Source organism: Xyrauchen texanus, chromosome 16 (assembly GCF_025860055.1).
Source record: "Xyrauchen texanus isolate HMW12.3.18 chromosome 16, RBS_HiC_50CHRs, whole genome shotgun sequence".
NCBI classification, from domain to species: domain Eukaryota; kingdom Metazoa; phylum Chordata; class Actinopteri; order Cypriniformes; family Catostomidae; genus Xyrauchen; species Xyrauchen texanus.
Genome location: NC_068291.1, coordinates 43,352,104 through 43,364,863, shown reverse-complemented (window position 1 = coordinate 43,364,863; position 12,760 = coordinate 43,352,104). Strand labels below are relative to the sequence as shown.

General features: G+C 42.7%; 1 protein-coding gene across 1 annotated transcript; it reads right to left on the bottom strand.

Moving 5' to 3' along the window:
• Positions 1–780: 780 nt before the first annotated feature.
• On the bottom strand, positions 781–5,051 carry tmem151bb (transmembrane protein 151Bb). The gene is made up of 2 exons (XM_052146164.1): positions 4,470–5,051; positions 781–2,389 (listed from the first exon to the last, which is right to left on the bottom strand). The coding sequence occupies exons 1-2, from the start codon at positions 4,554–4,556 to the stop codon at positions 992–994; spliced, it is 1,485 nt and encodes a 494-aa protein (XP_052002124.1). The 5' UTR covers positions 4,557–5,051; the 3' UTR covers positions 781–991.
• Between the last annotated feature and the right edge of the window lie 7,709 nt (positions 5,052–12,760).

The window sequence follows — 12,760 nt, the reverse complement described above, 5'->3', positions numbered from 1 at the left end:
TCGCCCCCGGAACCATAATAAGGAAGATTCCTGAGAAATGTAAGCTTGTAGTACCACCTGTTTACTCCAGAGGGCAGTAAGTGAAACTTCAGCTGTATGAGCAACACACAGTTTATACAGTGAAGAAAACAACCTTCAGCAGAACAACACAAACATGCGTTACGTTCTTGCGTTCAAAACACTTGAAGGAGCGTGAATGTGATCTAAGAGATCTCAAGATGTGTTTAAAGTATTAAACTATATTTAACTTGACACAGTGACCTAAACATGTATGTTTATGACGCAACACCGAGACGCTACACGAGCATGTCTGACGCAGGTGTCCTTAAACAAGCCCTCATAATAAATCTCTGATTGATAAATTCACTTGTGTAATGGATTGCTGTGAACTGTGTGTCAATGATTGACTTATGATCAATAATATGGTAGTAAACAATACATTGTATTCTAAAGCCACATTCTGTCTTATCAATGATTAACTCTTCTGCCACAAGAATGTAACGCATTTTAATTATCTGAATATTTTATATATATAATTTTTAAATATTTAAAGATAACTATGTATCATTATTTCATCATTATATATTGAATTATTGTTATACAATATTTGTATATGCGATTAAATGCGATTAATTAATCAGGACACCATGTAATTAATTTGATAAAAAACTGTAAACGATTGACAGTCCTAATATATATATATATATATATTAGTATTTTATATTTATATTATAATATATTAGTAAAGTATTTTATTTTTTTATTTTGTGGTAATGAAAATATAATAAAAAAACTTTTTCCATGTAATGAAAATTGGGGGTACTGTCATCAAAATAATGACACAATGTAAAAAATCTTAATAGCCTTTAAAAATGTGCTTCAATTTCTATATGCAAAACAGAATAACTTGTTTGTTTCTTTTTAATTTTGGAGTGAATAGGTCGGGACATTTTCTTGACAGGTTTCATGAGAATCACCCGTTACGGATCAATCATAAAGATGTTTCTACGCACGAACTATTCCTATGGAAGGACCGGTGGTTGGGGCAGCTTTCACTACAGTGGACAATAAGCACCGGGAAGTACAGCGCATCCTGGTAGGGCGGTGGGTCTTCCTCATCAGTGGTGATCCGTCCCGACAGGCATTGTGTGTTTTCGCTGGGGCTCTCGGGTTCATCCAAGCTTCCGCTTCTCCAAAAACAGCTGCGGCGGGAGCCATACAGCCTGCCCAGTGAGAAGCGACTTCCGCTGAAGGGGATCCGTGGACTGCCATTGCAGATGCTGAGGGCACTGCGGGAGAATACGGACGAGCTGCTGATGGCACGATGGCAGCGCTCGCAGTTCTGCCTGACGCCTCCCGAACGCTGTGCCAGATCCATCAAGCCTGCCTCGGAGTAACTGGGCACCAGCTGTTGGTTTGAACGAATATGCCATTCCAGTTCAGTGCTATCTATGGTGTTGACCCTCGGGATGCGTCTGCAGTAGGGTCTCTCGTCGCATGGTGTCACAGGGATGTAGTCTGCACCAAAGAGCTTCTCCACACGGTAGTGGACGTAAGCCGTGCGGTACTCCGTCAGCACCCGTAAGGGCCAGGACAAAGTCAGAAAGGAAGCCGTCCAGAAGACATAGTTGGAGATGTACCAGGGATGGTGGTCCGGGTTGGAAAAGGCAATCATGTACTCTTTGAAGTCTATGTTTTTTAGGTGCATCCCCTCCCGGGCCTCCATGTAATCGTCCAGACCTTCGTTATCGGTGAAGAACCTTGCGCGTTGGGTCAAGTAGGAATTTTCAGACTCCACGTTGGCAAAGCTAAAGCACTTAGTGAACCTCAGTTTGGTGATGGCTGACTTTTCCAGACCAGCTAGCTGCTTGGAGACATCCTTGATGCCACAGTGTCCATAATCATACTCTGCCTCAGCCACGTGCGTGTTCACTCTCTCGTGATACACTTGCGTGGTGGTGTAGGCGTCTCCATTGCGGTACCGTGTAACTTGGCGCGTACGTCGCACGTAGTGGTAGCTAATGGCCTTCCACCAGATACAAGGCTTGGCTTGCTGCATTCTCTGGACTCTTTCATAAATTCCCTCCACGTTCACCTTGTACTGAAGCTCGTTTCTAGCATGGCAGTGCCAGCACTCCACCAGATAAACAAAGTAAAGCATGATGAGGAAGGCCAATGGAATGTAGATGTAGCCGTCAGAGCAGGGACTGTCATGGTACATCATGGACTTCCCTTTGTAGGCACTGTCAAACGTCAACCGGGTGACCTTGGTGACATGGCACCACACCATGGCTCCCATGCATCCATACATGAGCATGGATAACAGCAGGCATTTCCAGAACACTTCCCTGCACATGGACTTGCTCAGGGACTGCTTCACAGGCCTCTGCTGCTCATTCACCACAAAAAGAGAACAAAGGGAAAGAAACTTGGTTAGAAAAGAACAAAGGGGTGATTTGGTAACAGTGGAGCCAACATCGAAGATCCAAATGTAATGCAACTACATGTTAATACGGCAATTACGAGTTGGGTTCGGTCCATGGTGGCCACAGCCACCCCAGGCCACCCCCTAGCTCTGCCTCTGTCCACTAGTCATCCAATAAGAAACTAGTCATTTTAATATTTTTAGCTGTGTTGAATTAAAGCTGCCACTTTTTTGTATTGTGTAAGCGTGCTGACAACATGCAGTGCATTGCATGTAGTTACTATCAGCGAGTAAAGTTGCGTCTTAAATCATCCTCATTATTTAAAGCATTGCGTCTGTACAAATTCACCGCATTAAACAATAAATGTCAATTTTAGTCATGATCGGACTTTAAATTGCCTGCTGTTAGCAATGTTCCCGTTATCATGCATACTCAGAATTCAGAGTCTGTTGCGGATTCTTTATGTTGGGGTGTCTGACAGACAATGGATTGCTTTAATAAACTGATGCAGAAGAAAAAACTTTTGAATGCTGTGAACTATATGTTGCGCACACGAAATAATCTTATTTTTACGTCCTTTTGAAGCACTCTGTTTACACTTCAGCACATCACTGAGCTTGTGATGCGCATAAACAGTGTTGGAGTGTCTTTTATTACCTCCTATTTTGTGTGTATGTGTGTGTGCTTGCGCGCGTGTGTGTGTGTATGTGTGTGTGTGCATGTGTGTGTGCGTGTCTGTGTGTTTATGTGTCTCTGTGTGCGTGTGTCTGAGTCTGTCTGTCTGTATGTGTGTTTTTGTGTGTGTCTGTGTGTGTGTGTATATATGTAAGCATGTGTGTTTGTGTGTGTGTCTGTGTGTGTATGTATGCGTGTGTGTCTGTGTTTGTGTCTGTCTGTCTGTCTGTCTGTGTGTGTGTGTGTGTGTCTGTGTGTGTGTGTATATATGTAAGCATGTGTGTTTGTGTGTGTGTCTGTGTGTGTATGTATGCGTGTGTGTCTGTGTGTGTGTCTGTGTATGCGTGTGTGTGTGTGTGTGTGTGTGTGTGTGTATGTATGTAAGCATGTGTGTCTGTGTGTGTATGTGTGTGTGTCTGTCTGTCTGTGTGTGTGTGGGTGTGTATGTGTCTGTCTGTCTGTGTGTTTGTGTGTCTGTCTGTATGTCTGTCTGTCTGTGTCTGTCTGTCGTGTGTGTGTGTGTGTTGGCTGTTCACCATCAAATCACCATCTTGTGCTTGTCTGTCTGTGTGTGTGTGTGTGTGTGTGTGTGTGTGTGTGTGTTTCTGTCTGTCTATCTGTGTGTGTGTGTGTGTGTGTCTGTCTGTCTGTGTTGGCTGTTCACCATCAAATCACCATCTTGTGTGTGTCTGTCTGTGTGCGTGTGTCTGTTTGTGTGTTTGTGTTTGTGTTTGTGTGTGTGTGTGTGTGTGTGTGTGTGTGTGTGTGTGTGTGTGTGTGTGTGTGTGTGTGTGTTTATCAGTTTTCCTATTATAGGGCTTCCCTTAGCATCCACATATCCCCAGAAATACGTCCACTTGACAATTGTTATATGATATGCATTTATTTATTACATTTTTTTTTTTGCATCAGTTGCTTAATAAGAAAATGTGCAAATAATTGTAAAACCAACCGCGATTTCGTTCTCAGACTGTACCGTCAAAAGCTCACACCCGCGGCATCCACATTGAATATACTTTTGTATAATCTGTGCATTCATTTGAATTATGCAATGTGTAATGTGTTATTGTTATTGCATGCGTTTGTTATGCATAGGTGAATTTGATTGGCTCTACTTGATGTTTCCTTCATTGGGTAAAATAGCAAAGACTGGTTTTGATCTCGAAGTGACCATCTGTTGTTCAATATGAAATTCAATCTCACTCATGCATGCAGCTACAGCAGTAATGCATACAGACACACATGCTCCCATGTTGTGCAAATGCATGGCCATATTTACGCATAGTGGGATGTTTGTTTCATTTCACTTATCACGCGCTATTCCGATTCATCATGAATGCAAAATAAAAAGAGGCAATTATCGAATACCTCCTCTCGAGGGCTGTCCGTGTCGTCTTCGAAAACAGTGGTGGTGCTGCTCTCACTGGCTGTCGCAGCGGATGCTGGAGGGGACATGGCTGCAACAATGACGGGGTGTGGATCACCTCAAATTATTCCCAGACAATTCAACGTCGAGTAACGAATGAAAAACGCCAACCAATGCAATCAGCGTTTTCACATCAGTTGCATCGGTCCATTCCGCCATGCATTTTGAAATTGAACTTCATCGCTTAATCCTGTTTGCGGCAACACCTGCTGTTTTGATTAAGCAGTTTGTGCGGCATATGCACACTAATGCATCTCTCAGATGACTATTAAAGATCAACACTATTTAGATAGGGTCTATCTATAATAACAACATAAAAGGCATGCATTGAAAACCTTCCCGATATGTCTTCAAGTCGCGTGCATTCAGATTCACAAAGGCTTTGATTAGCCGCCATAACTCCTTAACGTGCTTTTGACGCCATAAATAAACAACAATACGGAATATTTCAGTGAAACTGTGTCCTTTGGCGCGGGTTTACAGTTCCAGATTGGGAATGCTAAGAGATGTATATTTTCGTTCCCGGAGGGGATGGTTGAGGGTGGGGATGCTGCGGTCCATGATGATGCTCTGTGATCTTCCGACAGCAGATGTCGACAATTGAACACATTTAATAACACACTCTTCTGGTGCAATTCACTCACTGAATCAAAGAAAGCAGTGATTTAAGATATTTAAATAATAGTAGACCGTGTTTTACATTTTCAACTATATATTGGCATATAATTAGCAATTTATTAACAATTTCTCCCTCTAAATAATATATAATGAAATGTGTATCGGCTAACAGTGATAAAAATGATGTTTTTTGTATTTTTTATTGATTGTTTAACAAAACTTTGAGATGGTAATTTGCTGGTGATTCAGCACCGCAGACAGCGACACATTGTTGGATGCCTTTTAGTGACTCGAAACACTTTCCAAATGTCATTTAAGTACTAAAGGAGTTGAAGTTAACATGCTTGTTAAAGTTTTGAGGTTTTTGTAAGATTGTGTAGCCTAATGGTTGAAGATCTAGGTTGGTAACTGAGGTTCCAGGTTTGAAACTTTCATCATCAGTACCATAGACTGTAAAAAAAGATGGACGACGCCCCTTCGCTCTTTTCCATTGGTGAGAACTGAAGCCGACAGTGTCCCGATATGGCGCTGACATCTTGGGACTTGAGTCTGCGCAGTTGCGATTTCGGGACCAGACCTGCGCAGTAGTGAGCAGGAAGTAAAGCTGCGAAATCAAGGCCCCGCCCTCACTCTCGCTGAATCAATCGCAAGCACACGCCCCTGCACTTTTGACTTTTGACTTATGACGGTGTGAAATAATTCATTATAGAAATTTAGATATTAAATTTAAAGCTCCAATCTCCTCAGTCCTCCGAAGATCCTGAAAAAATGTCCGTTGGTGCTTCAGTGACTACTTCGCTCAGAGAACCTGTCAATCACAGCTGTCAATCATGATGTCACAGCAGCGTTTTTATAGCATCAAATAACTAAAAACAAACTTATTTTGAAAACAAACACTTGAAATGACATCAACGTGATAGAAATGACAGTAAATGACAGAAACTATCTTTGGAAAAAAGATATGTGAAGTGTAATTTCATTGTTTAGTTGGTCTCACGTCCCGTTGAATAACATGAGGAGGCGGGGTTTATGACCTATACTAGGACCAGTCACCGGGGGGCGATCGAGACGTTTTAGCTTCACTTTTGAGGGCTTGTGCGGCACACTTGATCAGTACTGGGTTCTTGATCAAGGAACTTTACCTTAAAGGAATATTTACATTTACATTTAGTCCTTTAGCAGATGCTTTTATCCAAAGTGACTTACAAATGAGGTACATAGCAAGCAATTTCATCAAAGTTCAACAATATCTACAGTGTTGTAATGCCAGGCTCTCAAGCAGGAGCCATCTCTGCTCTTCAGGACTGTTTTGAGTGTACTGACTGGCACATGTTCAGGAAGGCTGCAACATATGGCGACTCTACCAACTTGGAGGAATACACAGCAACAGTGACCAGCTACATCAGCAAGTGCATTAATGATGTCACCTTCTCCAAGTCCATCACCACGTGAAGCCATGAATGACTGTGGAGGTGCGTGCGCTGCTGAGGACCCGAGACTATGCCTTCAGAGCAGGCGACAAGGCTGCCCTAAGAATAGCGAGGACCAAACTGTCCCAGGCCATCAGAGAGGCAAAGCGCGCACACGCCCAAAGAATCCACAGTCATTTCCAGGACATCGGCGACACGCGGCGCATGTGGCAGGGCATCCAGGTCATCACCAACTACAGGACAACATCAGTTGCCTGTGACAACGATGACTCCCTTCCAGATGCGCTGAACGACTTCTACGCTCGGTTTGAAGCACGGAACGACGTGGTGGTGAGGAAGTCCACCCCTCCTCCCAACGACCAGGTGCTCTGTCTTACCACGGCTGATGTGAGGAAAACTCTACATAGAGTCAACCCATGGAAGGCTGCTTGACCAGACAACATTCCTGGCAGAGTGCTCAGAGGATGTGCAGACCAGCTGGCAGATGTTCTTACCAACATCTCTCTGAGCAGCGCCGTCGTTCCAACGTGCTTCAAGGCCACCACCATCATCCCCATGCCAAAGAAGTCTTCAGTGTCCTGCCTCAACGACTACCGTCCCGTCGCACTCACACCCATCATCATGAAGTGCTTCGAGAGGCTCATCATGAGGCACATTAAGACCCAGCTGCCCCCCCTCACTAGACCCACTGCAGTTCGCGTATCGTTCAAACCGTTCAACAGACGATGCCATTGCCACCACCCTCCATCTGGCCCTCACCCACCTAGATAAAAAGGACTCATACGTTCAAATGCAATTCATAGACTTCAGCTCAGCATTCAACACAATCATTCCTCAGCACCTGATTGGAAAGCTGAACCTGCTGGGCCTGGACACCTCCCTCTGCAACTGGATCCTGGACTTCCTGACTGGGAGACCTCAGTCAGTCCGGATCGGTAACAGCATCTCCTCCACCACCACCACACTGAGGACTGGGGCCCCCCAGGGCTGTGTGCTCAGTCCACTGCTGTTCACTCTGATGACTCATAACTGTGCAGCATTGCCCAGCTCGAACCACATCATTAAGTTCACTGATGACACGACCGTGGTGGGTCTCATCAGCAATAACAACGAGTCAGCATACAGAGAGGAGGTGCAGAGGCTAACAGACTGTTGTAGAGCCAACAATTTCGACAAAACAAAAGAGATGGTTGTTGACTTTAGGAGAGCACAGAGTGACCACTCTCCGCTGAACATCGACGGCTCCTCTGTGGAGATCGTCAAGAGCACCAAATTCCTTGGTTTTCACCTGGTGGAGAATCTCACCTGGTCCCTCAACACCAGCTCTATTACCAAGAAAGCCCAGCAGCGTCTCTACTGTCTTCGAAGGCTGAGGAAAGCACATCTCACACACCCCATCCTCACTACATTCTATAGAGGATAGCCCTGCAGAGGATAGTGAGGACAGCTGAGAAAATCATCGGGGTCTCTCTTCCCTCCATCAAAGACATTTACAAAAAACACTGCATCCGCAAAGCAACCAGCATTGTGGATGACCCCACTCACCCCTCACACAAACTCTTCACCCTTCTGCCATCTGGCAAGAGGTACCGAAGCATTCGGGCCCTCACGGCCAGACTGTGTAACAGCTTCTTCCCCAAAGCCATCAGACTCCTCAATACTCAGAGACTGGACTGACACACACACACACACACACACACGTGTCCTGAGTTGCACTTTAATTACTGTCACTTTATAACTGTCTGCTACCTCAATAACTGCTATGTCCATAGAACACTATCTCATAGTACGTTATGTTTACATTTGGCATTTTTAGAAACTGTCATCTTTTTGCACTAGTTTGCACGTGCACTTTATTTAGGTGTTATTTAGTCTATGTAGTCTAATGTGGTTCTCTGTTTGTCCTATGTTGTTTTATGTAGCACCATGGTCCGGGAGGAATGTTGTCTCATTTCACTTTGTACTGTACTAACTGTATATGGTTGAACGACAATAAAAAAGTCCCATCCTGCAGGGTGGTAGGCTCCTCGCCCCTGCCTTCTATCTCCTGCAGGATATGACGGTTCAGAGTACAACTTCTTCAGACTGCCAGACGGGGCCTACGCCAAAGACAGACATTACATTTCTGTGTTATAGTCATCCAATAAATGTCATCTTAATTTCACTCAAGTCTGCAAGTCTTCCTGATAGAAGTGCAATTAGTATGGATTGGTTAAGTGCTTGAGGAACAGATGTGTTTTCAGCTGGTTCTTGAATGTTGAGATGGTATCAGCAGGTTGGAAGTTCATTCCACCACAGTGGATCAGAGAAAGTGAAAGATTGTGAAATAGACTTTGAGCCTCCACATGATGGGACCACAGAGAGTGAGTTGGAGCATAGACATGGTGAAATGAATTAAAGTAAGAGGCTGCTGTTCCACTCAGTGGCAGAGCTAGGGGGTGGCCAGGGGTGGCCGTGGCAACCATAGACCAAAAACTGGCCAGCCATTGGCCAGCCACTCACAATTGCTGTTTAAGTAATTTTTATGTTCATTTTTTGGCACATTTTAGTTCTTTAGAGGTGAGATAATCTCTGTACAAATGTACAAACTTAATATGTGCGCATACCAAGGTCGCCAAACCTCTCCGTCCCGGGTGTCATTGTATCCACTGGGGGGACTGAAACTTGAATAAATGAACTGTTAGTCACTTTGGATAAAAGCATGAACTAATTGACTACACAGCAAAGTTTTATGTTGTTGTTTTTTCTTTGTGGTGGTTTGTAGGGACGCTCACGATTATTGTGCATGATTAATCGATTAATCGAGTACTCATTCAGCTTTACTATTACACTATTTACACTATTGATTGTATACTAGTGATTGTACGGTCCAGTGGAGGGATGAGAGCTGTCCTTCACAATCTTTGTTTCTCTCCTCAAGCTCCGCACTGTGTGGATGTCCATCACGGAGGGAAGACTGGACCCGGTGATGTTCTGAGCAGTCTTCACCCTCTTTAGGGCCTTCCTGAAAGCAGCAGAGCAGCTTTCAAATCACACAGTGATGTTACTGGTCAGGATGCTTTCCACCACACACCTGTAGGAGTTCGTCAGGATGGTGTTTGCACATACATGCCTTCTTAGTCTCCTAAGGAAGTGGAGCCGTTGTTGGGCTCTCTTCACTAAGGACGCGGTGTTCTGACTCCAGGTGAAGTCCTCAGTAATGTGGACCCTGAGGAATTTAAAGGTTTGGATCATTTCCACCTCCGCGTCGTTGACATGCAGAGGGGAGGGGTTCACAGGAGACTCTCTGAAGTCAACAATCATCTCCTTTGTCTTTGTCTTAGGGGACATGTTGTCGTCTCGGAACCACAGTTCAAGTTCTCTCACCTCTTCAAGAACCCCACCACTGTTGTGTCATCAGCAAACTTGATTGTTCTGGTTCCTGGCGACACAGTCAAGGGTGAGCAGCGTGAAGAGGAGTGGACTGAGAACACAGCTTTACATGGCCTGAGATCTGTTCATCAGAATGTCCAGGATCCAAGTGTGGAGAGTTTGCTGGTGAGTGTCTGTGGGATGATGGTGTTGAATGAGGAACTAAAGTCAATGAACAGCATTTTGACGTAGGTGTATTGAGTGCCAGGTGGGTGACATATGATATTGCATCTGCGGTGGAGCGGTTCCATCTGTAGGCAAACTGTAAGGGGTCCAGAGTGGGTGGGATGACAGCCTTGATGCGAGTCATAACCAGCCACTGGAAGCACTTCATGACCATAGGCAAGTCATTGTGGCAGGTTACAGATTACTTTTTGGGGACAGGGGTGATGGTGGAAGTTTTCATTTGAATTGTGTTATGTGTTAAATTAATCAATTAAAAAAAATGACTTAAAAAGCTCTACCCTAGTGACTTGTTTAAGTCACTTAATCACTGAACACAACAAGCACTTCACAGAAAATGCAAGTAATTTACACAATGTCCACCAGATGGCGCTACTGTCTTTTTTTGTTCCACCATGTCTGCATCATTACACATTTGGTAGGGTACAATGGGGTTAAAGGCCCATATGTTTTTTTTCCCTGGCCACATAGTGTATCAAGATTGAAAAAAAAAATATTTTTATTGAATATTAATGGGCCAATAAATTAACCTCTATTGTTATTAGATCAGTCAACGTGAGCTCACATTATTCAGAACATGTCTATTCGCCCCACTTGAGAAAAAACAATGTTTTGTGGGATGCATTGTACCCCTGCAATGGGGGTGAGGGGGGTACCCTAAATACCATCCTTTCACTTATTGTACAGATATTACAAAAACTTTGATTTCTTGACCTTGAACAAAAATTAAACATAAGTATTAAATGTGACCATTTAAAGTGGCAATTGCTACTTTGTCGGTAAAGAATCTCTTAGCATTTTTTTTTTATGTATTATATGTTCAAGTAAATTTAATGCATAATAAATTGTACTTATTTATTCGCGAGCAATAACGAGCCCGGCCCACTCAATCACGAGTTGAAGCTGATGTTTTGCTCGTCCTCTGAAATCTGAAGTAATGGTAATGTCTGACATTAGATGTCATTTATCAATCATGTGTTATTATGACCATTACAGAAAATTACCTCAAATTTGGACCCCATGTATGGACTCATGTGTGGTATAGGTGGATTTTTACTGTAATCAATATGCTGTATGTGACCTGCCATTTCTAGGAAAAAAAAAGAAAAAATAGATACAGTGTTACAATGTTGTGAATTTGTGACACTGCCCCAACCGTTTGTGGAACATGTTGATATCCTGAACGCGATCTGTGGTTACTCTGTTAGGACATTTGCATGAACTTGAGGTGAACAGACTTAAATATCTAATAAATATCACTTAGTCAAAAATGACTAAGAAAAGTGAAGACAGTTCTGAGAAAAGCTCTTTGTTTACAGATGAGTTGTTTTGATATTTAGTTTTGTTTGTGTGTTTAAGCGTGGCGTTAAGTGTCACTGTTGCATGTTTTTTTTTAAATACCACTGTGGGCAACTGCCCCTCAAAGTCCAGATTTTAAATGATGTCTACGAACGCTGATGCACACTCATTGTCCAGGAGTACTTGACCGCCTCTCACGTCAGGGCTTTCATTACAATACTGATATGGTTCACTGCTTGTTGATTTGGCTCTGTATGTTTGGATCAACACTATAGAAATATGAAATGTTTCTCTATTTCCAGGGAGTGTTTTGAGTTAGTTTAGCTTGAGATCATATAAGTGTGAGAAACCTTTTTTCCAAAAATACAGGAAAAATAAAAATACAGTCATAGTCATGAAATTAATTTCACGAAAACATGTCAAGGTTACATTTCACACAGTAGCCCATTTATACTAATATATGTTTTCAACAGAACCTGTTCCTTAAAAATAAATAAATACATGAAATACCAGAGCCAAATTATTTTCTTGACGTTTGGTTCCATTAACAGATTTCAAACGTGCATTTTTCCGCTGATGTGAACGGAACACCTAAAATACTCAGTCAGTGTTTCCTGCTTCACAACTAAACTCCAGCGCTTACTGAATCTACAGTGTGAAACCAGCATGACCAGTGGAGTCTGATTACTGAACGAATCACTTATGTGAACTGGTTCTTTTGAATCAACTGCACTAAATAAACAGCGTGACCAGTGTAGTCTGATTACTGAACGATCATGCCAGATTCTTCAAATACAGCACAAAAAAATATATTTTTACGGCTTTTCTATGTTATTTTGGACATCTCATATTTTAAACATGAATGTAAGAAACCTTGAATTGGTTTTGAACAGTATTGGCCTCCAAAAGCCCTCTATTACTTGTGTTGTAGTTGTTTTTAATCATAATACAAACCTATCCGAGCCCCTCAACATTATTCAAATTGAATTTCTGCATTAACATACAAATTAAATAATGTTTGGAGTTTTTATATTGACAATGACTGTGCCAAGAATTCTAGTGAAGTTTCCTTTTTAAATGACAAGATAATAATCTCAGCATCAGGAGAAAACTTCTCTGCCACGCAACAATTGCTGTGAAATTACACTCAGGACAAATTAGGAAGCTTTATAAAGCAATGAGAAGGAGAATATGGAGGATGGATTGGTTGTTCAGAATATCAAAGCTTTGCTTCTACAAGGTTAAAAACAACCAATGGAATCACTGAACTAGTACACCCTTATCCTGCACAT

Coding starts and splice junctions, on each gene's coding strand:
- tmem151bb (XM_052146164.1), bottom strand. CDS start 4,556: ATGTCCCCTCCAGCATCCGCTGCGACAGCCAGTGAGAGCAGCACCACC. Junction 2,390..4,469: donor CGGACAGCCCTCGAGAGGAG/GTATTCGATAAT, acceptor GTGAATGAGCAG/CAGAGGCCTGTGAAGCAGTC.